Below are 14,747 nucleotides of genomic sequence, written 5' to 3' on the forward strand. Positions count from 1 at the left end.
TAGTCTACATCGTTAATGAGCATATCGTTAATATCGTTAATGAGCAGATGTGAGGTCATCCTCGTGAAACTTTAAGTTTGAGTCCTAGTACTTAAAAATCAGATCAAAAAATATAAAGGGGATCGCGATTTTTTTTATATACTGTACATCCATAACTCGTAGGTGCATGAATTCTAAATCAGTTAAAGAATTATGCATCAGTATATTCTGTAAACTGCTTACTTCAAGATTTAGAACAGCCACAATTGGGTACTTGCAACTTGAGAAGAAGTGAAGTAAAAATGCCTAACTATGTAATTTTAATCAGATTTAATTGGATACCTTTAATGACGTCACGCTGTAAACGACTCAAGCCTGATTGGCTTCTGAATCAACTAATGCCACGATTTACCTGCGATGACGTAACTTGTAAGTATCCAATTTCCTGTTGATTAAAGTTTTACTCTCAAACCCAATGCTTACTATTTTATCAACTTACTATGATTGTTTCCTTGATGTGCTTTTTTTAACAGCTAACAAGGAACTTTAGTTATTAAAATGAACCATATTCTGTTGGGTACTTGTACTTCGCGAAAAAGATAACGTATACGCACACATGTGACCTATGACGTACAACTAAGTTTCTCCACAAAAGTTAGAATGTTGATTAACGCGAAGTTAATTAAAAACATCGCCATATCTCACATCGAAATTGCTGAAATATAATTCTTTCTCATCTACGTCTTTTCTTAACCTAAATTTATTATTTGTTTATATACTTCACTGTAACCATGATATATTTTTGTTTTGTGTACCTGGCAACTTCGATGCATAATTAGTTTGTTTAGGTTCTAAATGACTTCGTGCCTGTCTTTGAGTTAAGGAAGAAATAGATGGCGAAAGAATTAAAATATTAGAAAAATAATCCTTGTGAAAGAATATAGATGCAGTCACTTAAGAGGATTGATACTTGACTGGCTCGGTTCCATCGAAATAGAAGGAAAAGAACAGTTGCTACGGTAAACAAATCCCACCATTCAGCAACCAATCAGGATCCAGATACCCACACTATGTCACTTGCAGGTATTCCATTGTTGATAGTAAATTAAATGTTTTATTACTGATGCTTGGATCTTGAAAAGCCAAAGGCGTGAAAGAGTATCAGAAATCATGAAGCAAAAATTTAACGTGAATGCTAAACATACCTAGACAAGCTTGTTGGTTTTGAGCAGGTACGTATCCGTAATCACACAGACAGTTAAAGCTTCCTTCTGTGTTGACACAGCGACCATGAGTACACAGATCAAGATTTCCTTCGCATTCATTAACATCTAAAAATATTTAGAAAAGAAACACATTTTTAAAAAGCTTGAATACTATGTTAGTATTGCAAAAAGAAATATTCATGTTAATTACAATATCGATTTTAAGATGATTAAATACCATAATACTTATACTGAAAATATATGTATTGAGCATAGTGCCCAATATGCAGCTCACAAAGTGCCTTTAGGTAGTTATTTTAATGAAATTGAATATTATATTATGTAGAAAGATATTTTCAGGGTGTAAGTGCCATATTTGTATCTCGTAAAGAATTTTGAAATTACCTTTTTAACAAGATCGAGCACTTAGTAGTATGATAAAACATTTTTTGGACAGGAGTGCTCAATAGCTTTGAAATAATATTAAGAAGCTTACCGTGTTATTGCATTATAAAAACAAATATATATATTTTCGAACAGGAATGCTCAATTTGCATCGCAGAAACTGCTAAAGTGTCACAAAATATTCTAATACCAGCATCCAAAATGTTTCCAAAATAAAAATATAAATTTTCATTTAAGTTTAAGTGTGTTTTCGTAAGAATACGACAGATAATCATAAAAAACTATTTCAAATATGAAATCAACTTGATATCAATTCAAATAAAATTGTTAGCACTTTCAAAACATTTATTTCAAGTATTTATTAAGTCCTTTAATAAAAGCTTAATTTCTCGCAAATGTTGATTTAAAATTACTTAGTTTGCATTTTGAACTAAAGAAATGCGAATGAAAAATAAAATTAATTTCGTTTATTTTTTCATCGTTTGAGGAACGAAAAAAATCGTCAAAAAAGATTTAATTTATTTTTAATTCATTGCCACGCTTTTCTTTCCCACATATAAAACGCTTAAGGAATAGAAGAAAAAAAATGCAACACTGTAATCTTTATAATCTTTTATTTAATTCCATTTAATTGCTCAAATTCCCCAAAAAAGCAATAATTAACTGTCGTGATTGATTCTAAAGGTTACAAGAATAAAATCTATTTTCAGTACAAATTAAAGAACGCAATAAACAAAAAATTAATTAGAAATAAGGAATAAATCTTTTTAAAAGCAATTATAGATGCTTTTTTAGTCTTTTACTTAAATAGTATAACGAATACTAAGAAAAACTTTTAACAGTTTATATTCAAGTGTTGTTGTTGTTACTTATATGATTGGCCAATCCCTGCAAGCCTGCTTGAAATCAAGGATATTTTTAAGGCAGAGGGTGCGTTTCTTGTTTTTTCAGTGGCGCCCTCTATGACCTAGAATACGACTTCATCAACACACACGTCACAGCCCACTTTACAGGGAGCACCCAATCATACTCCATTCATTCATCCACAGATTGTAATTTTGATTTGAACCAGAGAGCTATCTACCTCAAATTTAATACCCCCAGAGATATTGAATTGTATTGGGAAATTGGAGGACTTTGCGTTCCTGGCTGATTTAACGAGAACCTGTCACCCTTTTAATACAAGAGAATTCTTCGGCCGATTTGAAATCACGTTCTCACGAACACGAGCCCAACGCCCTACCAACCAGGCTATCCCGACCTCATAAACAAGTGCTTTATATTAGGTTATTCTGAAATTACTGAGTGCGATGCGAATTTTAACATACTCTACAAAAATTAAATCGAAATAATATTCACGCAAAAGATTCACAAGTAAATATGGAAGGAAGACAAAAAATTTAAGAATAAAAACTGATTCATTATCGAGATGAATTATTGCGAAAGTAGGATTAAAAGTATTATAGTTCGTTAATCAACAGTTAAAATGCTACATAACTAACTTAACGATGAACTCTGGAAGCAAATATGCGCATTAGAAGTAGTTTAGCGGAGTTAAGTTCTGAGGTTCAACATAACTAATTTAACGATGAACTCTGAAAGCAAATACGCGTTTTAGAAGTAGTTTAACGGAGCTAAGTTCTGAAATTAATTTCTAAAGTGTTCATGACGTCGGTAAGTTATTCATAAAATTCTTCATATCTTTTTTTGTAACATTTAAAAAGTAAAAGTTCTTGTAAAAATTCTTAAGATTCGACAGTCGTTTTCGGGAAATAATTTAAGTGAAAGTATATGGCAGCATTTTAAAGATGGACACTTGGGGGATAAATATTTGTGTCTTAAAATAATAAGCTTCTCTGTCCAAAGCTCTGATATTAATCTCTAAAATTTTCCTGTTATCGTACATATTTAGTCCCCTATTCGATGAACACAAAAAAAAAGACATATGATTGCAGTTTTAGAGAAAAGTTTTAACTCATATGCAAAGTGTGTAGCAGCATTTGAAATATTAAAAAATCTAATTTAACTCCTAAAAATATTTATGGACAAAATTATTCATATCATGTGAAATGAAACAACCCTTTGGTGCAGATGGGATACCGGCGTCTCATATATGTATTTTTTATATTGCATTCATAAAAATACATTATGGTATTTTTTAATTATACAGAAACATCCTCATAGTTACTAAAAAAATCTGATTCTTGGAATAAGATTTGCTTTAAGAAAATATTATCCAGAACAAAGAAGTTTGAAAATTTTTTTTTCATATTCAAAAATTTATCAATAATGATTTTTTGTAAATTAAAGAAATTTTGGTGATACATTACTGTTTATCTTTAAAATAAATAATTGCGATTTAAAAAAAGTTTTGTTTGGAAGTGAAGAATGTTACTCTCAATGCAAAATGTGACACAGGTGTCCAATGCTGTATTTCTCAATCAAAAACTATTAAAATGCTAAATATAATATTTTTCAACTTATTTTGTCTAAAGGAATACAAAATAATGAAAAATATATTTAATGAAAATTCTGCATTAAACATTTAGCCACTTTTCGTAACGTTAAAAAGTTAAGATACGTTTTCACAAAAAAGAAAAAAAAAATTCTCTTAATTCTACGGTCGTTTTTGAAAAAAGTTATAACTTAAGTGAAGATTGTATGTTACCATTTTAAAGATGGACACACGTAATCAATATTTGTGTCTCAATATCATAAATCTCATGGTGCAAATTTTTGAGGAATAGTACTTTTCAAATTAAAAAATTAATTAAAAAATGATAAGGCATTCATACCTTCACATTCTCCGGCGTCTTCATTATACAAATAACCTTCATCGCAGTCACAGCGAAATGATCCCATGGAATTGACACATTTTCCTTTCTCACAAATGCCCGGAATGGCTTCGCATTCGTCAACATCTGAAAGGAACATTAGTTTCGTCAACATACTTTCACAATTTTTCATATTAAAGACTGGATTAATTTGAAATTATTTTTCAACAATGAGTGTCAAATATTTTAGAAGAATGTTTGAGAGAGATAAGTAAAACTGAGTCTTCTTAAACTCAAGATCTGTCAGAGTTTTGCAATTTCTGACACTTTTTTTTACGTCAACAACATACGCAATGGCTATTATTGTAATGAAAGCTGGAAAGTTCCAGAATATTGTTAAATCTTCATTATTATCAATCGAACTACAATATTGGTAAAATGTAAAACCATTCTCATTTGCAATTTCTTTTCTCCCTCCCCCAATTTTGCAGTAATTGTTTCACATTAATATATAATCATTTCAGACATTGGTAACAGAAAAAATTTCGTTACCAATGTCTGGTAACGAAAGTTTCAAGTTTTTGGATATCCACAGAATAATACCAAGACCTGACTTTTGGTATTATTCTGTGGATCTATCTATTCTCTTCTTTTATATACAAGCAGTTCAGGCCTTGGAAACAGAAATAAAATAACAACTTAACAATTATTGGCTTTTGGTATTATTCTGTGAATCTATCTATTCTCTTCTTTCATCTACAAGCAGTTCAGGCAATGGAAGCAGAAATAAAATAACAACTTAACAATTATTGGCTATTGGTATTATTCTGTGAATCTATCTATTCTCTTCTTTTATATACAAGCAGTTCAGGCCTTGGAAACAGAAATAAATCGCTTTTGGTATTCTTCTGTGGATTTATCTATTCTTTTCTTTTTCTATTCTTTAATCAATCTGGGTACTGGAAACAGAAAATACGATGGCTTACATTTACTGGCTTTTGGTATTATTCTGCGGATCTATCTAACATTTTCTTTATTGTATAAGCAAGGCTTTGGAAACAGAAAAAAGGCACCTCGACACCTTATAATTTTAATTTATTATTATTTTTTGGATCAATGAATTTCAGATTTCTAAACATTTCACACGTTAAAACATTTTGATATTATTACGGATGCAAAAGTACAGGTTGCTTCTAAATCTCTACAATGAATTTTGAATTATATTGTTATATTATTAATCATATTAAGAAGAATATAATAAAAACTGAATGAAAAATTATTTATGTTTCTTAACAATACAAACTGGGCCATTTATCTTGACTCCCATTTTCTTATTGAATGATCCTGTTTTTTTTAATCTTAATTATTTATTTAACTTGTAATGTTTTTCATCACCATTTTTCTTTCGTTTTGAGCCGAAGAAGATGCTCCAATTTAGCATCGAAAGTGCATTGCAGTTTTAACTACTGGTATATATTGTGAATATTAATGCTGATATTTATTGTTATGAATAATCATGTTTCTGGACTATGAATCATTACACCATTGGATCATAAATAATGCCTATATAGCCTTTTTAGCTAGATCATTAATCATGTAGATGATAGATCGCTCTAAATTATTAATCATAATATTACTAGACATTTAACAAAGTATCTGGATTATGAACCTGAATCATTACGCTTCCGAAACATTGATACTTAAATTTTCAATATTTAACCATGTAGTTAGATTATATTTTCATCACACTCCCGAAACAATGATACTTAAATTGTTAATATTTGATGAAATATCTGGATTATGCTTTAACTTACATCATAACTAAGGTCCGGATTTTGATGACATTTGCATTTTTGGACATTTTTTGTCCTTTGGAACATTTTTTTAGATTTATAGGGCATTTTTTTTTTAATTTTGGGGCATATTTTGCATTTTAAAGCATTTTTTAAGTTTTTTGTTAATTTTTCCAATTTTTATTATTTTATGGGGCATTTTTATTACATGAAGAACGAGATTTGTCTTATAATTTGTCTCGATTCAGAAGACGCTGCATCAATTAAGATAACGCAAAACGTGTAGGTCTCTGATAAAATCCTCTGATAAAATTGAAGGAAACTTATCATTTATCAAGTCTAACTGTGCTACCGTGTCCTCGACAATTACAAGCTGGGAGAAACAAGAATTGGAACTTTGCGATGCAATAAATTATATTGACGTAGTGAGTCAAGTGTTGCAAAAAGCAAGGGGAAAGATAGGACAAAGTGTAGCAGCTAAATTGAACAAAGTTTTGGAGAAGAACACTGGCTTCCAAACAAACAAAATCTCTAGGGTATTAGCAGGTAAAGCAACATCTTTTCAAATTGAAGAAGAATTGTTAGTAAGTGATACCGTCTTTTTTAAGTACGCACCAATAACATCAGTAGTCGTTGAAAGAAGCTTCACCAGGTATAAAAATTTACTTTCAGACAAGAGACGCTCGTTTACATTTCAAAATATCAAAAATCATTTAATAATCCAATGTAATTCTGATATTTAGCAATATTATGAGATGGAAATTGTTATATTCATTAAAGTTTCTATACAAAATGAAAATGTTTTGGAGTCAATACATTTTCCTTTTTTTTTGTTATTTCAGGATATAAAGCATATTTTTCAAACTTTAATGAACTAGTAGAACAAGTATTGCATTGCTTCATATTTTCTGAAATGACTCATAATAATTTTAAAGAGTGAAACATTGTTTTAGTTCAATATTTTTACTTTATTTAAGTCATGTCATAAGGCATTTTTAGCGCAATTTTCGCATTTTCATTTTTAAGGGTATTTTTTGCACTTTTTTAGGGCATTAGTTGAGATTTTTTAGGTCATCAAAATCCGGGCTCTAATCATAACACTTCTGAAACATTGATACTTTAACTGTCATTATTTAACCAAGAAGCTAGATTATGTTACAACAGTCACGAAAAAATGATAATTAAATGATTAATATTTAACCAAGTAACTGATGGATTATTTTCAAACTTGAATCATAAAATTTTCGAACATTGATAATTAAATTGCCAGTTTTATATGAGATGGTTGTTCTTTTGAGAAGTCCAAGTTCTCATTAAGATACAGTAACAAATATATACTACTTATAACCGAATTTTCTTTGCTTAATATAATTTTTTTACGATATAATTCTCATTTCTGATAATTTTAACATATTTTAAATATTATAAGCTGTTGTAAAAAAACCTTTAGAAGTTTAATTTTACTTACCTTGACAAGTTCTGGAATTAATATTAGTAATATATCCTCTATCACAGTCTAGTTTGGACGGACACTGTTCGCATGGATGTCCCCACGCAACGCCTACGGTAGCACAGCACAGTTGCCGGGTGCAGACCACCCCCGTTAATTGACCAGCACAAAATTGATTTCTAACTTTACGGAAGCAGGGTCCAGTGCGATAATCTGCAAGCGAAAGAAATAAAATTTTAGTAAATTTCAATCACATAAAAAATAAATTTACAAAGTTCCGTCCTAAGTTTTTACAATTACATTTAAAACTATACAATTTACCACATTGTTTGTAACTATAAAATTTACCAATTCTAAACTTGAATTGCTAATTCTTTTTATTTATTTACTTATTATATTTTTTTATTATGATTTATACTATCATTGTGTTTTGTAATAGTGCTATTTTTTTTTCTTTTCATAAATGTCGTTTAACAGCCGATCCTATTTTATGGTTTACGATTATTAATGTTTACCTCCGTAACCCAACTCAGAAGACAATGCATCAAGTATTGGGAGAAATTTGCTTCCACGGAGGACTATTTAATGGATCTAACCCGCAAGGAAAACCTCCCATGGTTAGCCTGATGACGAGGGGACTCTAACTCATGATCCGTCTACCACTGAGGATACTTTACATTACCACTGTGATCGGTGCACGCCGGATGCGGGATTTTATTTTATTTTATGTCCGTCGTTGAGCATCCGACCCAATTTTGGGATTACGACTACTAATGCTCAACTACGTAGCCTTGTAATTTTGAACCAATCCAGAAGACAAGGAAACTCCTGGATCAGTACCCCCAGAGGTTCTGATTTGTTGGAGGACTTTGCGACTCGACTGATTTAGCGTGCATCTGTCACCATTTACAACACGGAGAGTCTTCGATCGACGGGTATTGAACCCACGAAATCTTGGATATGGGCCCAGCGCCCTACCGACCAGGCTATCCTGGCCTATCCGGATGCGGGTTTGAAAAGAAACAAGAAACATTCTAAACTTAAAAAGTGAAATGAACCTTATTGTTCTAGACCTGTGGTTCCAAAATGGTGTTCCGCGAAACCCTAAGTTTTCGGGAAAGGGTCCCATGGGTTCCGAGAGTTAGAACTTTTTACCAGTTTTGATTTTCGGGAGCTGTAACTAAATTTATATTCGATTAATCGCCCATTATTTATTTAATATTTTTGTTATTTTTGTTATTTTTCTGAAATTATATTAAATGCTTGTAAAGAAAGAAAAACAAAATTGAAAGAAAATTCTAATAATAATGCATTGAATGATTAATGAATAGGACACATTCATGAAAAATTGCATTAGTATTCTGCATGGAATAAAAATAAATAAATCCAACAATGAAGAGATATGTCTCTATAATAATTATTCTCAACGTTTACTTCCGCCCTTTTTCATCACCAACGCTTATTTCTGCTCTTTTTCGTCACCAACGTTTATTTCCATCTTTTCATTTTGAAGAAAACCACATTTTAGCTCTTGCATATTCAGTTTAAATCAATCGCTAAATCACACCGTCACCACTAAATCACACCACAATCCGTTAATCTCTAAAATCAAATTAGAAGATTAAATTCCACCCTTGACCTGTAAATTTTGCTGTCTGATATAATAGTATTGATAAAACAATACAATGAAAAGATTAGGTTTTTATTCCTTCTTTAAGTATTTTCAAAATAATTTATAAGGTTTTAATCATTAAATATTTATTTATTTAGTCGCGGTGTTCCGCGAAAAAGATGGTCGAACATTCAGAGTTCCATAACCGAAAAAAATGGGAACCACTGCTCTAGATATTTTTTGGCATTATTTGTAAGACTTTAATAAATACAAATGGGTGCTAAAATAATCTCGTTCCCAGGTGGTAGACTAATCTCACGATCGCCAAGAAATCTTATCTCACAATACGGCAAGCATTACGATTAAGCTGGTTCTTGTGTTAAAACATACCTGGAATATTGATATGTGTCTTATGATAAATCTGTGTAATTATGATTTATTTCTTTCAACAGATCATGGGAAGTAAATCTTCCGGATAATCCTCGTAGAATGTATAACATGTTACGGAAATTGTTTATAAGAGATTCTTTTCCGTTTAAAACAGTCTATTTAACTCGGCAGAATAAATAGATTTTCTATAGCTGGGAAATGAAACATTTTCAAAATGTCAAACAGATTTTCCATTTAGCTTAAAGCAAATTCTTACAGAAGTCTTATTCTATGTAATTTTCAGAAACTTCTTATATTATAAAATACTCTCCCACTACATCATTTCACTTCATAATTAACAATTTCTTATATTTTTCATCTTGCATTTATTTCTAGTATATAAGGAACGATATTATAACGGAATGAAATATCATTTAAATAAAGCTAGCTTTTGTACGATGAATTAGAATTGTCAAAGAGAAAGTTATAAAATGAATGAAGAAATATCGGTTTATCCTAACCGTAAAAATTAGTTTTGAGAAAATGTAACACGCATTTTCGTTTTCGAGTATAATTGTTGTTGTTGTCGGCCATTAAGCAGAGATGGTGCGATTGTTCTTGTTTTCCAGTGGCGCCATCTATGGCGAAAAATTCGACTTCCGCCACTCCCGTTTATAGGGCGGACTTATTCATACATCCATTCATTCATCCACAAATCGTAATTTTGACCTGTAGCAGAGAACGATCAATCTCCAATTCAGTTCCCCCAGAGGTATAATTTGTCATAGGAACATGGAGGACTTCATGACCGGGAAGATATTGCCAGTCAACATTTACTACATGCGGAGTTTTCGGCGGGCTGGATTCGAACTCCCGTTCTCACGAACTTGAGTCCAGTGTCCTGCTAGCCAGGCTATACCTGTCTTCGAGTATAATTTAATTAGTGTTTTAGTTTGAAAGGAAATTTAAACATGAATGGCAAATACCTGCATTAATAAAATTACAGGAATCACATAAGTTTAACACTACACTAGTATATTCGTGTCAGGTTATAAGTCAACACTGGTAAAATTTCGTAATGGTATGATTAATTTTATTTAAATTGATAAAAACCTAGTTGGAAAGAACCGCTTTAGTTATATTTTACTTGAACTACTCTATTTCATTTATTTAAAAGTAAATGAAAAACAATTTTAAAAAAGTGAAAAATAAGATAGAACATTATTGCTTAAAACACGGTAAAAGTTAACAACTAAAATGCACATTTGCTTTGTTAAGATCATTTGTAAATTAATATAAGAAAATTTATGTTTCATAATTTGTGATTACGCACAATCCAAAACCTATTTAGGTTTAAATTTTAGGTTTTATTTTGAAGAATGATAATTTTTGTAGTTTAATGTAGATAACTCAATTTTGTAGAATAACTCAAATTCTCACAAGAGTTGAACATTGTGCCTTTTGTGCAATAAAATATTACCCACTAAGAGAAGAAGTTTTTTCTATTAAAGTCTAAGCTTTATGCCAACAGGTCTATAATGACCTATGCTTTGAAGAGGAATATTGAGTACTGAACTGATGAAATTCAACTTTATTTATGCAAAATGGTCATTGAGAATTTCGATGAAAGTAATAGGTGCCAAAAAAATTACGGTTGCATTCTCACCATATATGCAATAACTCATTCAAAAGCATATACTGTTTACACGATTTGAAAATTTTGAACCTGTGTTTTCTAACAAAATTATTTCTTGCGTGAAGTTCATAATTTCAAACTTAAGTTTTTTTAAAGGACTATTATAGCAGTATTACTTAAAAGTCGGATTTTTCTTAAAAACTTTAATATTTTTTGACCACACTAAAATCTGGAAGAAAAAATATAGTCTCATGGTTTTGAACATTACTGTTTTAAAGGACTCTTATAATAAAAAAAACAATGAAGGGTAAATAAAAATAAAAGGTAAATAAAATAAGCATACAAAAAAAAGGACTCTTATATCAGTTATATTAGTATTCGCATCAGTACTTTAAGTGGTATTTTAATAATAAAAAATTTCAGTAGTTTTGTCCCCACACTAAAATTTGAATGAAAAAACTAAATAATAAAATTTTTATGCGATGTAAATCTTAAGCAACGCTACAAATGAGTAAAATGCTATAGTTTTTTTTAAATACATGAGAAAAGTTAAAGTTAAAGTGGAGATTAAAAAAGAATGTAAAACTTCGGGAAAACTCTAGAATTGAAAAAAAAATTGCTTTAAAAAATAGACTACGCTTATTTCAGAAAAAAATAAACGCAAATGCAAAATGAATGCCCATAAATTAAATTATGACATAAAAAAGAATGTTTTTTTCCCCTTTACCTCTTTCACATCTCCTTCCAGTAAAACCATAAACACAGGCACATCGATCAGGTCCTATGCACCGTCCTCCATTCAAACAGGGTTCTTGGCATAATCCTCCTATAAAAACAAAATAAAGGCTTGTAATTAAAATATAGTAAACCAAAAGAAAAAGATATAACCTTAATATACAGAACTTCGTGCACCCTTTCTTCAAGGTGAAGAAGGTAAAAGCACAGGTTATGAAAGATGATTAAAATTAAACTGACAGATCTCAGACTTCTGTCAAACCTTAATTAAAAATCCGCATAATTCTTACTGACATTCTTCCTAGGAAAACCCTTTATCAGAAACCTGCTGGTAATCTACAATTATTTCAGATAGGTTTTCAGTGAAAGTTTTGTACACAATGAAAACAGCACTGGTAGGTTGTAGGTATTTTGTATAAATTTTCAGCAAAAAAGTTGCTGGTTTGTTGCAGGCTCTGAAAAATTTGCAGGTGACATACAGGTATTTTGGACTAATACTCAGCAAAAAAAGTCTTCCTAGGAAGCTCGTAGCTAAGGTTCCACTAAGCGGATTTGAACGATACTTAAAATATGTAATTTAAGTAACGTGGAAGAGAAAAAAGAAAAAAAGAAAAAGTTCGTCGATACCCAAGTAAAAATTTTTGATGGTTTTCCACTGATGGACCAATATAATCTTATTTGTAACTATCAATAATTCCATCATGAACCATTATATTTTTGATGGTAACCAACATAAGTAACTACCACCCCAATGTAGGAATATGGACTGATTTATGATGGTCCAACATAAGAATAGTAACTTGTTTTGATGTTTCTTTCATGTTGAACTCGTATCAGAAATTTCCATCATTGTTTCTTAGAAATCAAATGTTTGAACGATCATGAACCACCATCACCCCAATGTAGGATATTGGACCAACGAAAAAAAAAACAAATTTTGATGGTATATTCCTGAGGAACCAACAATAATTTTCATGAAACCATCATGGATTGTTGGTTCATGAGAATCAAACTTCTCTTGGTGATTAACCATCATAGTTTTAAATTAGCATATTCCATCATGGAATGATCGAAGTTTGTTGGCATATCAAAAACCATGAACGCATAATGAAAAATGTTGGATGATGGTGACCATCAAATGATGTTGAACCATCATGAATCGCACTGAAACCAACATAAACAATCAAAATGTTTTGATGGGCTGGTGCTGTTTTCATTAAACCACGTGCAAATGGCGCATACATGCAACCATACGCATATTGCCGACCGACAAAGCACACAGAGAACTCAGGTTGTAAATAAATAAAATATTCGGTTATTTTTAGTAATTTTGTTTTTGCTTTTTACTGCGTTAAAAAGCCAGCTCAAAGGAAAACCTTTAAGCTTTTTTTTTTTTCGAAGATCATATCAGCCCATTATCATTTCCTTTTGATCCGTTTTGTGGAACGGGAGCTACGAGCTGCTTTCATAATGCCTTTTTTCACACTGAATACCAATTCCGAGCCGATTGGTCTAAAGTTGAAAAGTTCTAAAAGTTGAAAAGTTGTCACAACATGACATTACATTACTTGTACGTAATGTCGACATAACGTCGACATTACCCCCTAACTTGTGTGTTTTTTATTCCATTTTTGACGAAAACTTGAAAACGATATATTATTATGCAAATATGAAATTTGTATGTCAGATTGATTAAAGATATTTTAAATAATTTCGCACAACTGTTGTTTTTGGAACTGTAAAAATGTTTCATTAGAGTCCTCTTATTAGTAAAATTGATTAAAAGAGAACACGAGTGATTATTAGGTACTCCATCAAGTATCATACGGCAATCAAATAGGTTGTGATTTTTTTATAACATTCTTTTTCAATAGTGATTTGCCAAACTTTAATTACATTTATGCTTATTTTTCGTTTTATTAATTTGTGACCACCGTTTTGTAAACATTTTTTACTTCATTTTTGACAAGCATTGGAAAAGTATATATATAGGGTGTAACTAATGGAATACCTTGATAAGCAAGCAACAATCAATTGGAAATAATGAATAATTAAATTATTCTGAGAATGAATTAAGTAAATAATATGCATAAATACCCCAACTCATTGTTTTTATTTACTCGTAAACCTTGTTTTTGTTTTAGAAATAAGATATAAACGCCCACTCACATGGAAGCATTTAATTGAAAAGATATTATTATGCAAAAAATAAACATTTTAAGTAGGATTGAATAGAAAATATGACAATTTAAATATTTTTATACTTGTCATTGTTATTTTTGGATCTGTCAAAAAAGAAAAAACCCAGATTGTTTTATTAGAGTCCTTTCATTAATAAAATTAATACAAAGAGAACACTAACCCACGCAAACTTTTTTTCAGTTCATAATCATTATTATTTTGGCTTCGTTGCTTTGAATCGTTTGCACTCTTCACTTGAGAGCAGACGATGTTATTCTTTGTTCGAATGTCCCTTTCGCCGTCGAATTCATTTTGAGAGGATTAATTGGGGTGACTGTAGAACTTACTTTGACGTTAATTGGAAAAAGCTTTCACTAAATTTTCGATTTTTTTTCCTGTCCGATTCTTTCACTTTAAAGCTTTTCATTTTATTTTTGTAATGAGTTTCACGACAAACTCAAATTTAATTACTTATACACAAAAGATAGTTTGAATAAAGTTTTACTTGTTGGAAACACAAAAAACAAATTAACTATAACATAATGACAAAGACGGGTGAGCTTATTATTAAGATCTTTTGAAAAAAATTTTGTTAAAGCAAAATCAGA

At 30.6% G+C, this 14,747-nt stretch overlaps 1 protein-coding gene across 3 annotated transcripts in view; it reads right to left on the reverse strand.

Annotated features, from left to right (window-relative positions):
- The window catches only part of LOC107449725 (fibrillin-1), a 317,738-nt gene that overhangs the window by 118,213 nt on the left and 184,778 nt on the right, over positions 1-14,747 (reverse strand). For all 3 annotated transcript variants that reach the window (XR_015435620.1, XM_087168308.1, XM_087168309.1), the window contains exons 4-7: positions 11,951-12,049; positions 7,625-7,819; positions 4,385-4,510; positions 1,185-1,310 (exon numbers count right to left, since the gene is read on the reverse strand). Coding sequence is in view for 1 of the 3 variants with exons in the window: in XM_087168308.1 (XP_087024434.1) it covers positions 1,185-1,310; positions 4,385-4,510; positions 7,625-7,819; positions 11,951-12,049 (546 nt within the window). In the remaining 2 variants the exon portion in view is untranslated. The remainder of the gene's footprint in view (positions 1-1,184; positions 1,311-4,384; positions 4,511-7,624; positions 7,820-11,950; positions 12,050-14,747) is intronic.

The sequence above is a fragment of the Parasteatoda tepidariorum genome, chromosome 7 (assembly GCF_982258835.1).
Source record: "Parasteatoda tepidariorum strain Cologne lab strain chromosome 7, Ptep-v5.0, whole genome shotgun sequence".
Taxonomy (NCBI): domain Eukaryota; kingdom Metazoa; phylum Arthropoda; class Arachnida; order Araneae; family Theridiidae; genus Parasteatoda; species Parasteatoda tepidariorum.